The sequence below is a fragment of the Prionailurus bengalensis genome, chromosome E1 (assembly GCF_016509475.1).
Source record: "Prionailurus bengalensis isolate Pbe53 chromosome E1, Fcat_Pben_1.1_paternal_pri, whole genome shotgun sequence".
NCBI classification, from domain to species: domain Eukaryota; kingdom Metazoa; phylum Chordata; class Mammalia; order Carnivora; family Felidae; genus Prionailurus; species Prionailurus bengalensis.
This window is the reverse complement of record NC_057347.1, coordinates 19,770,418-19,792,719: the sequence shown is the minus strand read 5'-3', so window position 1 is coordinate 19,792,719 and position 22,302 is coordinate 19,770,418. Positions and strand designations below refer to the sequence as shown.

General features: G+C 39.7%; 1 protein-coding gene across 2 annotated transcripts in view; it reads left to right on the top strand.

The window, feature by feature from the left end:
- The first annotated feature begins 2,184 nt into the window (after nucleotides 1-2,184).
- UTP6 (UTP6 small subunit processome component) overlaps nucleotides 2,185-22,302 on the top strand; it is a 30,091-nt gene continuing 9,973 nt past the window's right edge. Inside the window, exons 1-13 of one of the 2 annotated variants that reach the window (XM_043583650.1) lie at nucleotides 2,185-2,463; nucleotides 3,935-4,019; nucleotides 7,266-7,307; nucleotides 7,746-7,838; nucleotides 8,939-8,986; nucleotides 9,428-9,491; nucleotides 11,525-11,643; nucleotides 13,829-13,906; nucleotides 14,663-14,744; nucleotides 15,721-15,802; nucleotides 16,865-17,076; nucleotides 17,762-17,841; nucleotides 18,193-18,270. In XM_043583650.1, coding sequence (XP_043439585.1) covers nucleotides 2,372-2,463; nucleotides 3,935-4,019; nucleotides 7,266-7,307; nucleotides 7,746-7,838; nucleotides 8,939-8,986; nucleotides 9,428-9,491; nucleotides 11,525-11,643; nucleotides 13,829-13,906; nucleotides 14,663-14,744; nucleotides 15,721-15,802; nucleotides 16,865-17,076; nucleotides 17,762-17,841; nucleotides 18,193-18,270 — 1,155 coding nt within the window. In that variant the 5' untranslated portion in view covers nucleotides 2,185-2,371. The remainder of the gene's footprint in view (nucleotides 2,464-3,934; nucleotides 4,020-7,265; nucleotides 7,308-7,745; nucleotides 7,839-8,938; nucleotides 8,987-9,427; nucleotides 9,492-11,524; nucleotides 11,644-13,828; nucleotides 13,907-14,662; nucleotides 14,745-15,720; nucleotides 15,803-16,864; nucleotides 17,077-17,761; nucleotides 17,842-18,192; nucleotides 18,271-22,302) is intronic. The other variant, XM_043583651.1, reaches the window with a different exon arrangement.

Here is a 22,302-nt window from a genome sequence, read left to right as displayed (position 1 = left end):
CCCACATTGGGTGTGGAGATTACTTAAAAAGATGAAATCTTAAAAAAAAGAAATTGTGAACAAAAAAATTAAAAAATAAAATGAATAATAATACATTGTGGGCTAGAATGTAAAATTTGTATGGACTCTTTTGCAGAGGGAGAGGGCTTTGATCATTTGTGTTTCAATATTTTGACCCTGCCACATATATACAAATGATAATTGAAGCTTTTGAAGAGAATGATATCCTCAAAGAGAGGGTCTGCTCATTAATGCTTTCTTTTAAAGTGTAACTTTCATAAAGTGTACAAATCTTAAGTATGTATCTCAATGGATAGATTTCTACATACGCACATATCCATGCATATGTATAATGACAACCCAGATCAGCCAGGTATAGAACACTTCCAACATTCAGAGGGCTCTCCTGTGCCCCCTCCCAGTTAGTGCCTATTAATCAATCTGACATCCATGGTGAGTTTTAAAGATCAAATGAAAGAATAAAAGAAATGTCAAGTTTTCCAAGGTGCACCTTAGAGCTCCAGACTCAAGAGCACTTTTTCTCTGGCCTTAGGGTTTCTTAACTAGAAAGTGTGCTCAGCTAAGGATTCTGAGACTCAATGGACATTATTCAAACACAATTTCTTCTGCCTGTACTGGGCTTCCTCTAGCAGGTGTGTTTTTTTTGTTTGTTTTTTTCACCTTTTCAAGAGCTCTTTGAGTTGACATTTTAAAATATTTGTGATCAGAGTGAGTTAATACATAAGGAACTTAGTACACATAGTGATTGGGTACATAGAAGCACTAGATAAGAGATAGCTATTATATTGAGATGTAGAGGAAATAAAAGAAGGCTTTGCCAATATTATTATAATAATTCTTAGAACAACATAAACATCGATGCTAAATTTGAAAATAAGGGAGGAGAGTATAGTTGATTTGAAAATCATAGGTATCTATCAAATTAGCCTTGAAATGAAAGATTAAAACCTCTCAGCTGGCTGAGCCCCTTGGTCCTAAATAAATTTAGCAAATGCCTTTTGTTATTTTCTCAGGCATTTTTTAATTGAGCACTTATTATTTTCCAGGCACTGTTGTAAGCTCCCAGATGTCTTACTGAACAAAGCAAATATTCCCTACCCATTTGGAGTTTACTATCTAGTGACATTCCTACTCTTACTCCTAACACAGACTGGGGATTTTTCTGTTACAAGGAAATTTCATCTTTATTTTACATCCCTGAGTTTCTTCCCCTCTCTCGTGTCTTAAAGCTGAGGGATCAAGAAATGAAGCTGAAGCCAACCTTTGCCTCACTTCTGAGACCAGTGGGGTAAAGTGTGAAAGGAAAAAAAAAAACAGGAAAGGCACAGAGGCGGAACATGGTTACCTGTTAAGCTTATTCCCTTTCATAAATCACAAGGTGCTAATGCAAATGTTGAAATAAACAGGTCTAGCAAGAACTCCTGCTTTGGTTTTTTAAGCATCTTCCAGAACTTAAAAGAACTGATTCATGTAGTTATTATTTTAGGTTTAGCAATTATACCAACAATGTCGCTTCCAAGCTGAGTTGTCTGATGGTTCCCTTAGAAATGCTAACTAACTTCCTTGGGCAATGGTTTAAGGAGGGTCCATACCTTACTGATTTAGTTTCGTAACTCCCAAACTTTTCAATACCAAGCTCCCCTTTTCTAAAAAATATATGTACTTTCTGATACCCACCCAGGGCCATGTGTTTTTGAAAAGATCTTGTCTATAAAGGCAGAATAATTGTTTAAATAATGAAAAGGTCTTCCTATTTTAAAATGAATCAGCCAATTAGAGATTCTAATTGGCAGGTGAAAAACCGGTGTTATCACACTGGTTTACTAACCTAGCCGAAAGCAAAGCTATAGTGTTATGGATTGGTCAGTTTCCCTACTCTTTTCATTACTGACTTTTTGAAACGTTTACTATTGGGAAGCGAAGACATGGGACCGCAATAGACTAAAAGGAGACAGTATTCTGCAGAACCGAGTTGCACTCCTTTCAGGTAACCCCTCTAGACACTGGGAGGCGCTCTCTCGAACCCCCGCCCACGTTTAGCCCAGGGCGCGTCTAGCCCCGCCCCCACTCTGGCCCCGCCCCTCCACTCCAGTTCACGTGAATCCTCCCGAGCCGGAGGGGTGCTCCGCGGAAGATCCACAGTCGGCCTCGGAGAGGTGACAGCCGCCGCAAGGGCCGGAGGGCGGTCTCCGACGGCGGAGGCGGCGGAAGCGGAAAAGGCGGGACCTAGGGCGCACGTTACGTCAGCACGTGCGAACGCTAGGGCTAGGTCTCCGGAATAGATGGTGGCCGCTTCGTGCGCGTGTTGGCGGTCGAGAGGCTCGCCGGTGGGCTGTAGAGTTGTGACCTCATGGCGGAGATAATTCAGGAACGCATAGAAGATCGACTCCCCGAATTGGAACAGCTGGAGCGTATTGGATTGTTCAGTCATGCGGAGATTAAGTGAGAAAGAGCTGAGGAAGTGGAAGAGCTGGGGCGGGCTGAAGGGAGGGGGGAGCCTGGGGGGGCAGGGATGCCGGGGCACCTAATTGTGTTTATTTTTTGTAACATGGCAGAAGCCCATTTTCAGATTTTGTTGACTCCCAGAATTTGTCATTCGTTGCACGGTGGTCTGTTTGTACTGCTCTAGAGATGCAAACTGCAGTGGGGGCCAAGAGATAAATCTTTCTAGTAAGACTTGAAGATGGGGACCATTTAATTCAATTTTGTATTCTACCCCAGGCTTTAGCCAACAACGTCCGGCACGAGGTTGGCATTCAGTAATTTGTTACAATTAAGCCTAATATTTTTAAGTGGTTTTCTGTGACTGTTGCTGCATTTTACAATGGCTGGGAATGTAGTAATGTGACAATGGGGGCCTTAAAGTAAACCTTTGTTAGTGAAATGCAGCATAGTGTGGACTCAAAAAATTTTTCTTTAATGTTTATTTTTGAGAGAGTAGGGGGAAGGGCAGAGAGAGAGTGGAAGAGGATCCCAAGAGGTTCTGATGCCAGGCTCTAACCCAAGAACCGTGAGATTATGACCTGGGCCAAAATCAAGAGTCCATTGCTTAACTGACTGAGCCACCCAGGTGTTCCAGAAGTGTGGACTCTCAGTGCGTGTTCAGTAAATGTTACTATTACCATTAACTAGAGACAGTAATTGACCTCGTACATCTTGCATTAAATTCTCTTAGTATACACATGTTGTGTTTTCTCTTTAGCTAAATACAGTCAATCCTTTCCCATGAGTCCTTTGTTCTGTTAATAAACCTTTCTCGATAGAGACAGTAGAGACAATCTAGGTTTTTTTTTTTTTTCTAGTTTGAGTGTTGGAAAACTCAGAAGTAAGGAATTTAGAAAAGATACTTGGTTATTATTAAAACCCAAGTGACCAGAATTTGGAGGGAAAGAAATCTTTACTAATATCACATACAAATAATGTAAAGTACTTAACATTATTTGCTTTGCTGGTGGGAATGTCAATGGTCCTGGCAGTTGACTAAGATGATTTTCATGAAAATTTTAAAATACTGGGCGCCTGGGTGGCTTGGTTGAGCATCCGACTTCAGCTCAGGTCATGATCTCATGGTTTGTGAGTTCAAGTCCCGTGTCAGACTGTGCTGACGGCTCAGAGTCAGGAGTCTGCTTCGGATTCTGTGTCTCCCTCTCTGCCCCTCCCCTGCTCACACTCTGTCTCTCTCTCTCTCATAAATAAACATTTAAAAAAAAATCCTGATGCACACACCCTAAGCACACAGAAGTAATCAGGTAAGAGAAAACTTGCTTATGAAGGATAATTTGGGAATTTCAGGTTTTGGAAATGTTTTAATATATATATTATGTTTTAAATATATTAAAATAAACTTAAAACTCCAAAATTATTTAACTTCTGCTTTTTTCAACTGTTATATCTTAAATGGCTTTCTCCTCAGGGCTATCATTAAGAAGGCTTCAGATCTGGAATACAAAATACAGCGAAGAGCTCTTTTTAAGGAAGACTTCATCAATTATGTTCAAGTAAGTGGATAAGTTCACTACTTTTTAGTCCCCTCACAAATTTTAAATCAATTCTAGAATGGTGAGCTTGATTCAGTGTTTTTTGCAGAATTCTAGAATTGATGATTAAACGGGTAATTTTTGAACAGGAGTAGAAGTGGTCTGGGAATAACGTTGCCCCACTAAGGCTTTAGTCCTTGGCAAACTGAAATTTTCTTTTTTCCTTCTATGGAGTTAGTAGACCAGATACTGCCAAAGATACTGTGTATTAGGATTTAAGCAAGAGAATTGACATACTATTTCTTGTGGGGAGACATAAAGAAGAGTGAGTTTGATGATGGTAGATGGTTGGAAAGTTAATATTTATGTGTCTGTAAGTCTGCTACCTTAGAGGGATACTGCAAATTCTTCAGTACTATAAATGAATGGGAGATTTGAGTGAATCTAAAGTTTACATGCTAGACCAATTTTCAGGTAGAGGAGAATAGCTAATATGTTAGATAACAAATTCTGGACCCAGTGATAAGATGTAATACTATAAGACTGGAGGTTTTCTGAGTTTAGATTGGAAAAACAACAACAGGTGAACAAATGAGACCTGGCTACGAATCTTGTACTTGGAAGAGGTTTGGGAGCTCATGGTGGATTGCTATGTGGCAACTATACTTCAGGAATAAACTTGGAAAAGGACAAAAGAAAAAAAATAATGGACCATATTAACAAAAGTAGAGTGATGAGTAAGTTAGCTGAGCAAAGAACACTGCAAACAGTAGCCATTCAGAAGACGTTAGTTTGAAAAAAGGTGTTTTGCACTTAACAGACAGTGTCTGGAGCATTGTGTTAGGCTTGAGACTGCATTTTAAGAAGGACTTTGAAAGGTTAGTTAAAAGGCAGCCAGGATGGAAACCTTGTTCTAGGAGGAATCATTGAAAGAATACAAATAGACACGTTTAACCTTAAGGAGACTTGAGAAGTGGCAGATAATTCCACTCTTCAAATATTTGAAGAGGTACCTGTGGATTAGGTTGATTAGCTTTAGAGGCCATAACTGAAATAAGTAAATTAAACACACACACACACACACACACACACACACACACACACTCCCACACACTCCCACACGTACATACTTTCACTCACATCCCCGCCCTGTGCACACAACTGTCACAACCATATAAACTTGCTATAAGACGTAAGTGGCATTTTAAATCAGTGAGGTTCTGGTTGTCCGCATTGAGGAAATAAAATTAGACCCCTCTCATATAATAAGCAAAATGAAAATCCTTCTGAATGGAAAAGGTAAATTTGGGGAAAACTTTGTATCTCTCAAGAAATATGAAAGAATGACTTTGAGTAGGAGAGATTTTCTTAAATGAGACTATGAAAGCACAATGACAAGAAGATTGATTTGGCCATGTTTAAAATAAGCATGTCTGTGCAAGAAAGGTGCCACAATGTAAAAAGACAAGCCACAAAATGGAGAAAATAATTTCGGTACATAAATATATGTGTGTATACACACACACACACACACACGCATATATAGACACTTTTTTTTTTTTTAAGTTTATTTATTTTGAGAGAGAGTGAGAGCAAGTAGGATAGGGGCAGAGAGGGAGGGGGGAGAGAGAATCCTAAGCAGGCTCTGCACTGTCAGTGCAGAGCCCAATGCGAGGCTCAATCTCACAAACCAAGAGATCATGACCTGAGCTGAAATCAAGAGTTGGACGCTTAACCGACTGAGCCACCCAGGTGCCCCACAGCACGTATATTTTGAATCTAGAATATCTAAGGAACTACAGATTCAGAAGAAAATGACAACTATGAAGGATAAAAACAACAAAAATATGAACATTCAGTTCACAAAGGGGAAACACCATTCACTGATCAACTTATGAAAAGAATGTTAGCCTTATTAATTAATTTTTTTTTTGTTTATTTTTTGAGAGACCGAGACAGAGCATGAGCAGGGGAGGGGCAGAGAGAGAATGAGACAGAGAATCCCAAGCAGGCTCCAGGCTCCGAGCTGTCAGCACAGAGCCTGATGTGGGGCTTGAACTCACAAACTACGAGATCATGACCTGAGCCAAAGTCGAACACTTAACTGACTGAGCCACCCAGGCACCTGCTCATGCTCGCTCTCTCTCTCTCTCTCTCTCTCTCTCTCTCAAAAATAAATAAATATTAAAAAAAAACACACAAAAAAAGCATTCAAGAAAGCATTATAATAAAGTCCAAAGTTTTGCTTCAGAATAATAAATAGTCAAGATAGTAATTTTTTCTGGGGAGGGAAAAGAGTGGAATTAGACATGATACATAGGGGACTTCGAAGCAAGTTTAATAAAATGTAGGCTTTGATGTAGCTGTGTAATAGCTGCTTGGGTGTTCTGAGTGCTTGAATATTTCATAAAGCACTTGTAAAATGAAGCATAGAATCTTGTGAAGCCTTAAGTTTTGTGTCTCTAACAGTCTTCAAACTGAGGCTTAGAGAGGAATTGAATAGTAGTGGTTTTTAGAGAACCTTAAGAGGTTTTAAGTGGTCCTTCAGAGGGTAGGGTAGGGAGAACCAATTAGGCACAACTGTCTTTCATTTGCTTATGTTAAGCTAACATTTTTGCATGGTTAATTTACTCAAAGTTGGAACATGCTGTTGTAGACTAGAAAGTCTGATATTATGAACCTTATGTCTTTTTTTTTTTAAGTTTTTCTTTTTTTTTAAAAAGTTTGTTTATTTATTTAAATAATGTCTATTCCCAACGTGGGGCTTGAACTCATGACCCTGAGATCAGGAGTTGTGTGCTCTTCCGACTAAACCAGCCAGGAGCCCCAAATCTTAGAAATATTATGATTTTAGAAACATACTTTCTTTGCATCTAAGATGTTTATATGCTTGCTAACATATGGATTTGAGTTTTGTAGATGTAAGGTGAATTATCACTGACTTTTAACAGACATTTACTACAAATTTTGCTTGATAGCATATTATCTTCTTTTATAGTCTTTTTTAAAAAAAATTTTTTTTTAAAGTAAGCTCTATGCCCAGCGTGGGGCTTGAAGTCATGACCCAAAGATCAAGAGTTGCATGCTTTACCGGCTGAGCCAGCAAGCTGCCCCAATCTTGTTTTATATTCTTGATTTTTATTTACTTTATGATTTTAACTAAATGCAGTTCCTGTTATAAATTAAGGTTTATAAATTAAAAAGTTATAATTTAAAAGGTTATAAATTTTATTGTTTTCTCTTTTCTTATATGTTTTTTTTCCATAGTATGAAATTAATCTTTTGGAGTTGATTCAGAGAAGAAGAACTGTAAGTAGATATTCTGGAAATTGGAAAAAATTTAGATTAGGTAGTGTGGCTCTATAGCTAGAACTTGGGTTTGGGAAGCAGTTGGCACTGATAAATTGTGTGGTGCTGTGTTCATAATGGGTGTTTGTAATCATTTGTTTTCTTTATCAGCGCCTTTTTAAAAATATTTATTTAGAGAGAGTGCACGCAAGTGGGAAAGGGCAGAGAGAGAGGGAAAGAGAATCTAAGGAGGCTGCGCACTGTCAGCACAGAGCCTGATGCGAGGCTTGATTTCAACCAACCATTAGACCATGACCGGAGAGTCAGACGCCCAACTGACTGGGCCATCTAGGCACCCCTATCAGTACAGTTTAAAATCAAGTAGGAATGTTGTTATGGATAAATGTGATTAAATTGAGGCTTTTTTTTTTTTTTTTTTTTTTTAATGTCACCTTTAAGCGCATCGGGTATTCATTTAAGAAGGATGAGATTGAGAATTCTATTGTACACCGGGTACAAGGTGTCTTCCGGCGTGCTTCAGCAAAATGGAAAGTAAGTGGTCAGAGCATCTTTAATTGTAAGAGATGTGAAGATATATATTATATGTATTATGTTTCAGTATTCAAATGTATTGTTTGTTCTTGGGTGTCTCGATATTTAACCTAATAATGGTATTATTTGAAACCACTTATCAAACCGTGAAGAAAATTGGTCTCATTACCTTATAGTTCTTCTTTGAGGATGGTACTGAAAAAGGTGGATTTGATACATGGTTAAGGATTAGAAATTTGGGATGTATGGATAAATCTCTAAGTGAAGAACACTGAAGACTTGGAGGTGGAAGATAAATGGTTAGAGTAGGGGCAGCACCTCACTAACTTGGTGTTCTTCAAGTTGGGCTCTGGGACTGGGAGTACTTTAGATCCTGGGAATGACAAATTTGGGGTTGCTACCCCTGATTGAGACCAGTTAAGAACTGCATTGAGCAAGGGGCGCCTAGATGGCTCTGTCTGTTAAGCATAATTCAGGTTATAGTCATGCGGTTTGTGAGTTTGAGCCCCATGTCAGGCTGTGTGCTGATAGCATGGAGCCTGCTTTGAATTCACATTCTCTCTTTCTCTCTCTCCGCCCTTCCCCTGTTCTTCTCTCTCAAAAATAAATTAAATAAAATATTTTTAAAAAGAAAACAAAGGGCGCCTAGGTGGCTCAGTTGGTTAAATGTTTGACTTCAGCTCAGGTCATGATCTTGCGGTTCGTGAGTTCGAGCCTCACATCAGGCTCTCTGCTATCAGCATGGAGCCTGCTTTGGATCCTCTGTCTCCCGGCCCCCTCCGCCGCCGCCCCTCCCCCTCTCCCCTCACCATTAAATATAAATACACATTAAAGAAATGAAAACAAAACTGCATTGAGCAAATTGGATAGACAACAAATTTTGTCTTGGAGCATGGTAGGTGAGAACGGGTGGCCAGATGGAGTTAACACATTTAAGAGATCTAAGACCTCAGTGAGTTACAGCCTAATAGGCTGAGCAATGTGTAACACATTGGCTTTCCTGAAATCTACCTCTCTTTCTAAAGAAAGTTAATTAGTGCAAAAGTGTATTATGTATTAAGTTCAAATTCGAGCAGCTTACTACGTTGCTTTTCTTGCAGGATGATGTTCAACTATGGCTATCCTATATAGTCTTTTGTAAGAAATGGGTGAGTATTGCGCAGTTGTGTCTTGCTTCCTTGTTCTTTTAGTAAGTCTGCCTTTTAAGCTCCGTGCTTGAGTACTGAACTCCATGTTTTCTCCAAAGTTGTAGGGTTAGTAAATCGGAAAAGACTCCAAGAAGGCTGAACTTCAGTGTAACAACATTTGCATATCTGAAGACTATATAATTGGTTTCTAAGTCAGAAGATGATCTTTGTTGTGTGTATTTATTTAGTAAAGTTAGATTTGTTTAGATACTTAGAATGTTTGCATGTAGTGGTTTAGGTAGAAAAAAATATGAGTGTGTCTATATTTGTTTCTATGTCCCTACAAGAGCATATCTTGCCCCATTGGATTTTGAGTTGGTAAGGAAACAGTACAGATCACTTAGAGATGACTAATAATGAGTTCAGTGTATAGGAAGTAGAATTGCTTTTTCTCTCTTACAGGCCACCAAAGCTCAACTTAGCAAGGTATTTTCTGCCATGTTGGCCATTCATTCAAACAAGCCAGGTATGGTGAGATCCTTGTCAGTTCTTCTACCTTTTATGTAGACTCAAGCTATTTTGGCATTTATTTTGCTTCATAAACCTAAAAGAAATTAGTTTGAGAACTTGAGCGTAGGTACTAGGCCTCAGCAGTTCTGGTTTCTGAATAGCTGCCTCTTAGTTCATCCCTGTATATTGTGTATCATTTATTGTGTTGAGTATTGTATCTGTGGGTAAGAAGGACTAAATTTCTTTTTATTTACTTATTTATTTACTTACTGATTTATTTATTTTAAAAAGTATTTTATTCATTTATTTTTAAAGTATGTTTTACTTTATTTTATTGTTATTTTTAAAAATATGCTCTGTGTAGGGCGTCTGGTTGGCTCAGTACGTTAAACCTCCGACCTTGACCCAGGTCATGATCTCATGGTTTGTGAGTTCAAGCCCCATATCGATCTCTGCTGTCAGTGTGTAGCCTTTTTGGGATCCTCTGTCTCCCTCTCTCTGCCCCTTTCCCACTTTCTCTCAAAAATAAACATTAAAAGTTTAAAAAAAAGTTCTGCATGCAATATGAGACTTGAACTCATGACCCAGAGATCAAGAGTCACCTGCTCTACTGACTGAGCCAGGCTGGCACCCCACTAAGTTTCTTTTTAGATGATGATAAAAGAAACTCCTTGGTCCTTTGAGAGACATTCTATTTGGATGTATTCACATTTAAGGGGCACTTAGAGGGGAAAACTTAAAAACTTAAAGGGGAAAATGTTAACGCAGATTTTGCAAGAGTGCCTGGCACATGTTAGGTACTCATGTTTTGTAAGAGAAAGACTTCTCTTGTGAATACTGTGTGAAATAGCACATAATTTTATAGGGGAGGTACTCCAGTGCCTATTCTCAAGTATTAGGCTCAACCAGGTTCACGCTACACAGGCTAAGATAGGCCACATTTGGCACCAGTTAATTCACCAGAGGATACAGCATTAGGTGAGAGTCTTTAGTAGAGTACTCTTAGCAATTTGGAGGCCAGTCCTTGGTCCCCAAGATGACAGTTCAGGTGTGAGGGAATGAGACCATGTGAATGGGTAGAGGAACAGCTCTGATTTAGAAGTCCTGTGGATGGGCACAGCTTCCAGGGATCCTAGAAAGGACTGTGCTCAATTTCAGGAGTCACATGCTCAGGAAAGCCCAAAGCAGTCGTGCTCTCTCATTAATAACCCTTCTAGTCCAGACGTGGTTACTAACCATGAGTCATTTTTACCGAAGGCAGTCTTGTCTGGTAACATAGCTGACTTTTATTAAGTTTCTAGGGAAATAGCTGGAATGTTAACTCGACGTTGATTTCCTGTGTAGAAAGACAAAGGTTTTTGTTTTTAAAGCCTTTATTCCCAACAGGTGTGATAAAAATTTTATTTTTAATGTTGAGCCATTCAAAAGAAATATAAACTACTTAAATAAAGAAAAAGAGTGAAATATTTTTATTTCATTGATTCTAAGATGCACAATTTCTTCCAGTATTTTTATAGTTCTAAAGTTTATATGTGACTTATAGTGATGTTGATCTTAGATTGAATGAGGCACATACGTACCCACAGATGTTATCATTTACCTCTTCGCTTCAGAATATTCTAATTTTTATTTATTTATTTTTATTTTATTTAAAGTTTATTTTGAGAGAGAGAGTACACATAAGCATGCGGGAGGGGCAGAGAGACAGGGAGAGAGAGAATCCCAAGCAGGCTCTGTGCTATCAGCTCAGAGCCTGACACGGGGCTTGAACCCATGGACTGTGAGATCATGACCTCAGCTGAAATCAGTACTCGGATACTTAACACACTGAGCCACCCAGGTGCCCCAGAATACTCTAATTTTAGGTAAAGCAGCAATACTTTACAAATAACCATTGAAATTCCCTCTCTCCATCCCTTTCCTCTTTTGGGAAGATTAAAAAAAAATTCTTTGAGTATTAAAATTGGAGCATTGATCTTTTTTTCTTTTTTTTTTAGTCTGACTTGATTGATTTATTGAAATGAAGTCTGATGTTTTTTATTTATATAGCTTTGTGGATTATGGCAGCCAAATGGGAAATGGAAGATCGCTTATCTTCAGAAAGTGCAAGACAACTATTTCTTCGAGCTCTGCGCTTTCATCCAGAGTGCCCAAAACTTTATCAAGAAGTGAGTTGTGTACCTGTAAGGTGAAAGAGTGATGTCTCAGTTTTGGTCCTCTGTAGACTTACATTCTTGATTAAGTTAAAAAGACTTGGATTTGTGGAGGCTAGGGATAAGTAGAGGAGCTGCTGGAAAAGGAGAGCGGCGAAGCTGTTTCTTGGCCAGTATTAGGTGTTGACCATGTGCATCTTCCAGGTTGTTAGTGAGAGATTAGAACTCTTACTGCCCATTATGGTTGGGAGGGGTGGGGAACTGGACCCTACCTATTTTCGTTGTGGGGCCAGGGTTCAGCCATCTTTAAACCTTTCTTGTTTTTTCCCTTGCATCTACCTTCCCTACTTCTTATCTTCTTTCTCTCCTTCCTTTCTCTCTCTTTTTATATCTTCTTCTTTTGGCTTCTCTTCATTTTTCCCCACTTATTCTTATTGTCTCTTTTTTCTTGAGATATATCCCTCCTTCCCCTCTTGCTGGACTTAACGCCTTAGAAGGAGGCACTAGAACAGTGATGGCCAGACTTTCAATTAAGAAAAAAGCAAGTGCTAAAAATGGTGTATTATTAGAAGCTGCCCTTTTTTGAGGTATTTGTCAGGATAAGGGAGAAACTACTGTCTTGTCTTTGATTGAAAATGAAGCCTTATTTGATGGAAAAAGATGTGGGTCTTTTTTTTTTTTAATTTTTTTTTTTTTAATGTTTATTTTTGACAGAGATACAGAGCGCTAGCAGGAGAGGGGTAGAGAGAAAGGGAGACACAGAATCTGAAGCAGGCTCCAGGCTCTGAGCTGTCAGCACAGAACCCAACGCGGGGCTCGAACTCCTGAACCACTAGATCATGACCTGAGCCAAAGTCAGATGCTTAACTGACTGAGCCACCCAGGCACCCCGATTTGGGTCTTTATGCTTGTAGGTTCTGTAGCTGTCCTAACTAGTGATTTTTGGTCTTGTAGTTCTTTAATGATGTTTTATATTGCAGCTCAGCATTTCTTCCCTTGTTTTCATATTCTTTTCGATATCCCTTTGCTACCTGTAGTATTTTGATTGAGAAACAATAAGTATCACTCCTCCCTGCCGTTATAAGGTTATTTTATGGAAGTATTGTTTATGTTTTTTGGAAGTTTTCCTAAATACTCAAACTGGTATTTCCAAAAATAGAAATAGGTTTATTGCTTATTCTTTTTCAAAGTAAATTAGAGGGTGCCTGGGTGCTCAGTCGGTTTAAGAGTCCACTTTTGGCTTAGGTCATGATCTCACCACTTGGGAGTTTGAGCCCTGTGTTGGGCTCTGTGCTGACAGCTCAGAGCCTGGAGCCTGCTTCGGATTCTGTATCTCTCTGCCCGTCTCTCGCTCATTATGTCTCTCTTTCCTTCAAAATATAAATAAACTTTAAGAAATTTATAAAACTTTTTTTTTTCACATTTATTTATTTTGAGAGAGAATGCAAGTGGGGGAGGGGCAGAGAGGGGGAGAGAGAATCCCAAGCAGGCTCTGCATTGTCAGCATAGAGCCCAACACAGGGCTCGATCCCACAACTGTGAGATCATGACCTGAGCTGAAATCAAGAGTTAGTCCCTCATGGGGCGCCTGGGTGGCACAGTCGGTTAAGCGTCCGACTTCAGCCAGGTCACGATCTCGTGGTCCACGAGTTCGAGCCCCGCGTCGGGCTCTGGGCTGATGGCTCAGAGCCTGGAGCCTGTTTCCGATTCTGTGTCTCCCTCTCTCTCTGCCCCTCCCCCGTTCATGCTCTGTCTCTCTCTGTCCCAAAAATAAATAAACGTTGAAAAAAAAATAAAAAAATAAAAAAAGATAAAAAAAAAAAAAGAGTTAGTCCCTCAACCGACTGAGCTACCCAGGCACCTCCTGATGGTTAATTTTATGAAATTATAATACATATATTAAAATCAGGAAATTGACATTGATCTAATATGTGCATATGGTTGGTTCTCTGTCATTTTTTTTTTTTTTACATGTGTAGATTTGTGTAACCACCACCACAATCAAAATGCAGAGCTGTTCTACCATCACAAGGAACTCCCTTCTTGTCAGTGTCATCTAGTTTCATAACAAAAAATATCACGCTATCCCCAGATTTTCACAGATCTGATATTTATGGGTAAAAAATGGCATCTTATGTATTTCTAATTAAAAAAAATATATATTTCCAAAGATTTTCAGTTTATAATTTCCCTTGTATAGTACTTTAGGATGGAGCTGATGCATACTGAGAAACTGAGGAAGGAAAAGGAAGAATTTGAAAAAGCCAAAATGGATGTGGTAAGATCCGAACGTGTCATCACACATTAACAATTAATAGTGCTTTGAGCCTTCTTAGGAATAAGAGACAATTTTTTAAATGTATTTTTTATTTAATGCCGGTTTTGAAACTTTGAGATGAATCTAGAGTTGATTTAATTAAACAGGCTTAGTAATAAAAATGGAATTCTGTGCTTTAAAAATACACATTTGGACTGTTTGAAGTAGTCCTCAAAATAATTTATTATTGATAGAAGGGTAAATGGTTTCCCTAATACTTTATGGTTTCATTAAATGACATACTAATGGGTTGAAGGAGCTCGAGGAAGGTTGTGAAATGTGTGGTTCCTAGCTTTTTATATAATTTTTTTGGTGACGGTAATTTTAAAGAAAAGTTTTAGAATGTTTGAGCTGAAAAAGGAACTTTGCTATCATCTGTTATTGTGGTTTCCAGCTGTGAACTTTTTTATTCAAATAAAAGTTTACCCAGAAGGGTAAACAAGCCATGTAAAACCTGACCTGCTCTGGTCTAAGTAGAGTCAGGCCTTAAGCCATGTGATCTTGCTATTGCTCTAGGAGCCTGAGAGAACACATTCGGAAGGTCAGTGGTCTTGTTCAAGCTGCACATTTTACAAGTGAGGGAAGTGGCCCAGAGAGAGATGTGGTTTGCCAGAGGTCATATGGCACAGATAGTCTAGGGCTGTTAATTTTTATCCTAGTGCTTTTTCTAGTTACTGGCACTGTCTGTTAAGTTATGTTTACTATAATACTCTTTAGGGGAATCTTGATTATCCTGAAGAAATCCTTAAGGGCGAGTTGGCACGGATTATCTACAAAAATTCTGTGAACATAATTAAAGGTACGTATGTTTTGAATATTTATTTATGATGGAAAGTGCAACATTCTATTTATTTATTTATGTATGTATGTATGTATGTATGTATGTATGTTTATTTTGAGAGAGAGAGAATGCAAATATGTGTGGGGAGGGTGTGGCAGAGAGAGAGAGAGAGAATCCCAACCAGGCTCTGCATTATCCGTGCAGATAGTGCAGACCTGACATGGGGCTTGAACTCATGAACTGCAAGATTTTGATCTGAGCTGAAGTTTGATGCTTAACTGAATGAGTTACCCAGTCACCCCACAATGTTCTATTTAAAATGAGGAAGACCAGGGCGCCTGGGTGGCTCAGCCGGTTAAGTGACTGACTTCAGCCCAGGTCATGATCTTGTAGTTTGTGAGTTTGAGCTCTGCATCGGGCTCGGTGCTGACAGCTCGGAGCCTGGAGCCCGCCTCAGATTCTGCGTCTCCCACTCTCTCTGCCCCTTCCTCACTCATACTCTGTCTCTTTCTCTCTCTAAAAAATAAGCATTAAAAAAATTAAAAGGGAAGAAGACCTTTAGCTAATGTTGAAAATTTATGTTAGAAATTCTGTTAGAGTGTATATAAAATTCTATGGGAATAGTGTCCTGTTTCTTTCAGAAAACATTGATAGCCCCTTAGGGTATACTTGAACATTTCAGTAAGTTTATCGAGTATTTAATTCACATGGAGAGTTGGAAAGAAATAGGTGATTTAGAACATTTCTTTATGCTTTTAAGATGTTTAGAAGAAAAGAAGTACTTATGAATACTCTAAAATATCACTAATGACTTTGCTTGTGTAGTGGGGCTATGGGTGATTTTTTTTTCTGTTTTGTCCTATTTCTCAAATAATACAAAAGAATTAGCTCTAGTACATCAAGAAAGTGGTACTTTCTTGTAGAAGAAAGTGGTTCTTTACAGTAAAATGACACTTGACAGTCTTACTCCCCTTCCCAATTTTTAAAATTTTAGGTGCAGAATTTCACGTGTCACTGCTTACAATTGCACAGCTATTTGACTTTGCCAAAGATCTGCAAAGAGAAATTTATGATGAGTAAGTAAGTTCGTGGAAAGGTGAATATGTCTATTTCCGATCTTGTGGTAAAAGTTTGAGGTTGGGTGTTTAGAAAGAGGGAAAGAAGACACTATGCTAAGTCCTTGGAAGAAAGCAAGGTTTTAGGGCTATTGTATCATAGTAAGTCATAGAAAAGTAAATATCTCTGGAGAACTTGTTTGACTCACTTCTGGGCTTCCCTTGGGAGTTAGTTTGTCTTTACTCAGTGACAAACATATCGTACAGCTGATATCAAGACGTATATTTCTGCTGTGCTGGTATGTCTTTTGTCCATAGAATGAGAGTGGTCCTCATAAAGGTTTGCAGGTGATTGCTGTAGGTTATTTTATTCTTTAATGTTGGAGCATATTGTTTGAGAATTTTTTGCAGCCTGCCTTGTGGGTACATCACTCTTAGGTAGCACCCCTTACTTTCACAGGAGATAAAACAGAACTTGGCTTGTTTGCCCTTTGGATGCCTTCAGAGCTTTGGTAGAGGTTTAGGTCATGCTTTTTTTTTTTTTTTTTCTTGCCTCTGTTACAGAAAATCAAGAGCCTGGATATAAGGTTCTCCAGGGCTCGAGGACTGTCTCATCACACATACCTGTTGATTTAACTTTGAGAGCTAACTTGTGAATGAAATCTGAAACATTCTGAAACCTAATAAATGTGCCACAACTCTGATTGATTGACAAAATTTATGCAGTGAGCGTGAAGATCTCTGGAGGGCTTGCTGGGGAATTGTCTCCTGGTAATGGAATTGTTAAAGGGGTGTCCCGAGTGCACTCTTAAATTTTTTTTTTTTTTTTTTAACGTTTACTTTTGAGAGACACAGTGTGTAAGCAGGGAAGGGACAGAGAAAGGGAGACAGAATCCGAAGCAGGCTCCAGACTCCAAGCTGTCAGCACAGAGCCCGACATGGGGCTCGAACTCATGAACCATGAGATCATGACCTGAGCCCAAGTCGGTTGCCCAATCGACTAAGGCACCCAGGTGCCCCTGGGTGAATTTTTAGAGCATTGGGAACTGTCTGTTTGATATTGAGTTAAGTTTCGTGTCATAGGGCTGATGCCAGCGAACTGCTTTTCAGCCTTCAGGCTCTACACACAGATGACCCTCTCACTTGGGATTATGTGGCACGGCGAGAATTAGAGATAGAGTCACAGCCAGGAGGAGAGCAGCCTGCGACAAAACAAGCCAGAGCAGTGGAGGTGGGCCGGAAGGAGGAGAGGTGCTGTGCTGTGTATGAAGAGGCGGTGAAGACTCTCCCTACAGGTGAACTTCACCAAACCTTGGGGTGGTGTCGAAGTTAGTATTCACGAATGGGAAGCCGAAGCTTCCGTTCCCATTACCAACGTCAGTTTCAGGATTCTCTCAGTGCTAGTTTACAGTGTGCCTGCCTTTCCAACTTGTTCTGTGGTGGTCAAAGATGGAGCTTTGATGACCTTCCTCGATAGTAGTAATGGTATCCGTTTGGGGGAAATGGTACATAGGAAATGATAATTCAGAAGATTGTCATTCTCTAATTCTCTTTTCATACAGACTTGCTTCCAAATTTTATATATTGGAGTGTTAATGTTTAATTTTTGAGAGAGAGAGCGTGAGCAGGGAAGGAAGGGGCAGGAGAGGGAGACACAGAATCTGAAGCAGGCTCCAGGCTCTGAGCTGTCAGCGCAGAGCCCGACGTGGGGCTTGAACTCAAACCAGCCATGAGATCATGACCTGAACCGAAGTTGAACGCCTGACCGACTGAACCACACAGGCTGCCCTTTACTTTTTATAGTTAAGTCATTACTCAGTATTTGAGATGTTTGATTAGCTGTAATCAGAATAACTAGTTTTTTCCACCGGACTAGCTTAAACCCTTTTTCAGAGGAATTTTCCCTTCAAAGGAAAGATGTATGATGACTGTTAAATGGAGAGAACTAGTGATGTGATCCGCATAATCTGACTTTTCCAGAGGCCATGTGGAAGTGTTACATCACCTTCTGCTTGGAAAGATTCACCAAGAAGACAAGCAGTCAGTTCCTCAGAGAGAAGGTGAGGGCCTACGTTACATGGTTATAGTGGCTGACTAGAAAGTGTTTTCTGTAAAAAGAGCAGACACATGGCTCCTTTGGGGCCTGGGACAGCTTCCAAGAACTTAACCTAAGCTCTTTCCCCTTGTGGTTGATCTGTCATTCTGAAGGTCTGAGCCTGCTGTATCCTTTTTCCAGCCACCTGATTAAGAAGCACCCTGTTACTGGGCTGTGTTTGGTGTGGCTGTTTAGCTGGTCTAATCATAAGGGAAACTACCTCAAGTTCCTTTTCTTGGTTGCACTTGTTCCTGTCAGAGGCCACAGACCCCTGTGGGGATGTTTGTAACGAACTGAGAGATTTTTCTGATTTCAGAGGCTGGAAAGAACCATGATGGCGTTCAGGAAGGCACATGAACTCAGGCTTCTACCAGAATTTCAGTATAAGCAGTGGGTAAGGGCACATTCACTGCCAGTAACATGTACTTGATTCCAGTTGGCTCATGATGGTGTCATGTGTTTTAATATATTGTTATGTGTTATGTGACTAAACCCATTTGGATGTTTGGTATGGAAGATGAGTGACATTACATTTGACTCTCGGTATTTGGTATATGCCAGAAATGAAGTCTGTACAGTAAAGAAAGGAATGTTACATGGTGGAAAATAGCCAGAACAGGGAGTCGCAACTTGGGTTTATTTTGTTTACCCATACATCTTGTCCTGAACATCCCTTTCCTGAATATATGCCTAGCCCAGATTAAGCATTGGTACAATAAAAATAGAGAGAGATTAGATGTGTTCCTGTGTTTCAGAAGCTGACATTCTAGTAAGAAACCTGTTAACCCATGCCTACTTTCTGGGGTGGGTGAGGATTGGTATGGAGACCAGGATAATGCGCTGAGGTATTTCTACATTGGGTTTTGTCACTTACTAGCTAGATAACTTGGGCAAACCACTTAACTTTTCTGAGTTTGTTTACTTGATTTTAAAACAGTGTTAGTGAGGAGCGTCTGGGTGATTCAGTCAGTTGGGTGTCCGATTCTTGATTTCGGCTCAGGTCATGATCCCAGGGTTGTGAGATCAAGCCTGGCCTTGGGTTCCGTGCTGAACATGCAGCCTGCTTAAGATTGCCTCTGTCTCCCTCTCCCTCTTTCTTGCATGCATTGTGTGTATGTGTGTTCTCTCTCTCTCTCTCAAATTAAAAAAAAAAAAGTGATCCTTGTTTTTGGCAGCTCACAAAGTTGTTAACTTATACAAAAATGTTCGTACGTTAACATTTAAAAAATACTTTTTAAGAGTTTATTTTTGTTTTTGAAAAAGATACAAAGGGCAAACGGGGGAGGGGCAGAGAGAGGAGGGGACAGAATCCCAAGCAGGCTCTGCACTGTCAGCACAGAACCCGATGCGCGGGGCTCGAACTCACCAACCCTTGAGATCATGACCTGAGCCAAAATCAGGGGTTGGATGCTTAACCGATTAGGCTACCCAGGCAACCCTTAAAAAATACTTTTTAAATGTTTATTTATTTTGAGAGAGAGTGAGAGAGAATGTGGGGGCAGACATGGAGGAGGGGTAGAGAGAGGGATAGAGAGAACCTCAAGCAGGTTCCACGCTGTTAGCACAGAGCCTGACGGTGGGCTTGATCTCATGAATTGTGAGATCATGACCTGAGTCGAAATCAAGAGCCTGATGCTCAACCAACTGAGCCACCTAGGTGCCCCCAAAAATACTTTTTATTTATTTTTTATTTTTTATTTATTTATTTTTTAATTTACATCCAAGTTAGCGTATGGTGCAATAATGATTTCAGGAGTAGAATCCAGTGATTGATTCATCCCCTATGTATGACACCCAGCGCTCATGCCAACAAGTGTCTTCCTCAGTGCCCCCTTTCCCATGTAGCCATCCTCCCACCCACAACGCCTCCAGCAACCCTCAGTTTGTTCTTTGTATTTAAGCGTCTCTTAAGTTTTGTCCCCTTTCTGTTTTTATATTATTTTTTCTTCTCTTCCCCCGTGTTCATCTGTTTTATATCTTAAATTCCACATATGGGTGAAGTCATATGATATTTGTCTTTCTCTGACTAATTTTGCTTTGCATAATACCCTCTAGTTCCATCCATGTTGTTGCAAATGGCAAGATTTCATTCTTTTTGATCACTAATACTCCATTGTGTATGTGTGTCTGTGTGTGTGTGTATATACATATATGCATACATACATACATACATACATATGTATACACATACATTTCTTTATTCATCCATCGGTAGACATTTGGGCTCTTTCCATACTTTGGTTATTGTTGACAGTGCTGCTATAAACATTGGGGTGCGTGTGTCCCTTCGAAACAGCACATCTGTGTCCTTTGGATAAATACCTAGTAGTGCAGTTGCTGGGTCGTAGGGTAGTTCTTCTTTTAATTTTTTGAAGAACCTCCTTACTGTTTTCCAGAGAGGCTGCACCAGTTTGCATTCCCACCAACAATGCAAAAGAGATCCTCTTTCTCCGCATCCTCGTCAACATCTGTTGTTGCCTGAGTTGTTAATGTTAGCCATTCTGACAGGTGTCCGGTGGTAGCTCATTATGGTTTTGATTTGTATTTTCCTGATGCTGAGTAATGTTGAGCATTTTTTCGTGTGTCTTGGCCATCTGGATGTCTTTTGAAAAGTGTCTATTCATGTCTTTTGCCCATTTCTTCACTGGATTGTTTTTTGGGTGTTGAGTTTGATAAGTTCTTTATAGATTTTGGATACTGACTCTATCTGATATGTCATTTGCAAATATCTTCTCTCATTCCATTGGTTGCCTTTTAATTTTGCTGATTGTTTCCTTCGCTGTGCAGAGAAGCTTTTTATCTTGATGAGGTCCCAGTAGTTCATTTTAGAAAATACTTTTTCTGTATAGCTAGGTAATGCATAAACTATATGCTAGCCTGCTGTGTTATACCATGAGTGAGGTACTGTTTTCCCATTATGACATCTGGGAAAAATCCCAGGCTTGGATGAGTTCAGCTGCTCCTGTTTGAGCTATTGAATGCTGGCAAAATAGTCACACCCTGTAAATTTAGAGGGGCCTTGGCAGCCCTGCTCTCTTTCCATTATTGCTATCTTGTCATCACCACTCTGGCTATTTCAGACATCCTCTCCTTCCCAGATCTCTGATGCTGCCCTTCCTGAGCTTACGACTTCATCACTCTGGTGACTTTGCCTTTAATGAGAGTTCCTCAGTATACTGCCTCTAAACTTAAAACGCTTAGCTGATTTCTGCATCCATTGTTTTCCCAGATTATTCTCTGCAAAATGATCTTCTAAAATTGATGATCAAATTATTCTGTGGCTTCCCATGGTCTTTGGATAAAGCTTGTCAGTCTCCCTAATATGGCCTTGGCCTCACCTGCCAGTTCTCCAGTATACATTCCACTCCTCCAGCCATGTTGAACTTGGATTTCCTTTTGTATCCAAGCTCTCTCTTCAGGTCAGCCTCGTGTGCATGCCAGTTGGGAGAGTCTTCTCTCACAAATCCCTCTTCTTAATCCTTAGCATAAATGGTGTTTCCTGTCTTATCACTGCCATAGATGGGTGCTTCTGCTTTTTACTCTTACAGCATATGATTCTTTTTCTGTCATGGCAGGTATCAAACTGTGCCTGTTAGAGGCTCTGGGGGTGGTAGAGAACATACCTGATTTCCTGATAATTGAATCTAGCATATATAGTGTGCAATAAAAATGCTTGCCAAATGAGCAGATTATATGCTGCCTTTTATTTGCTCTTCCACAGTTTTAAAAATTGAATTGGTTTTAAGTTTCTTCCCCCTCTGTTAAAATAGTTAAAATAAGCATTTTGAACACATATGATTTCCTTCTATTTATTTGCTTGTTCAGTAATTTTTTTTTTATTTATTTACTTTGAGAGAGACAAAAACAGCATGAGTGAGGGAGGGGCTGAGAGAGAGGGAGAGAGAATCCCAAGCAGGCTCCTCGCTGTCAGCACAGAGCCCAATGTGGGCTCGAACCCACTTAACCACGAGATCACAACCTGAGCCGAAACAGAGTTGGACACACACCCCTGAGCCACCCAGGTGCCCCGTATTTGTTAAAATAACATTTCCAAGTTTTAGACAGGAGTACTTCCATGAATGTTACATAGTGTCAAATGTATTTCAGAAAAATTGTGTTAGTTTATTGTGTGTCCAACTCCATTTGAATGAATAAGCTGAGCCACTCAGGCACCCCTCACAAATACTGGTTTTGTCTACTGATTTTTATATTCTGTTTTCGTGGGTGTGGGGTTTATTATAGTGAACTATATTATTAAAAGTTTTACTTTTTTTTTTAAATAAAAAAAAATTTATTTTTACATAATCCCTACACCCACTGTGGAGCTTGAACTGACAATCCCAAGACTGAGTTGTAAGCTCCACTGACTAAGCCAACCAGGTGCCCCTAAAAACTTAACTTTCAATCTAAGTTATTTAGACCCTCT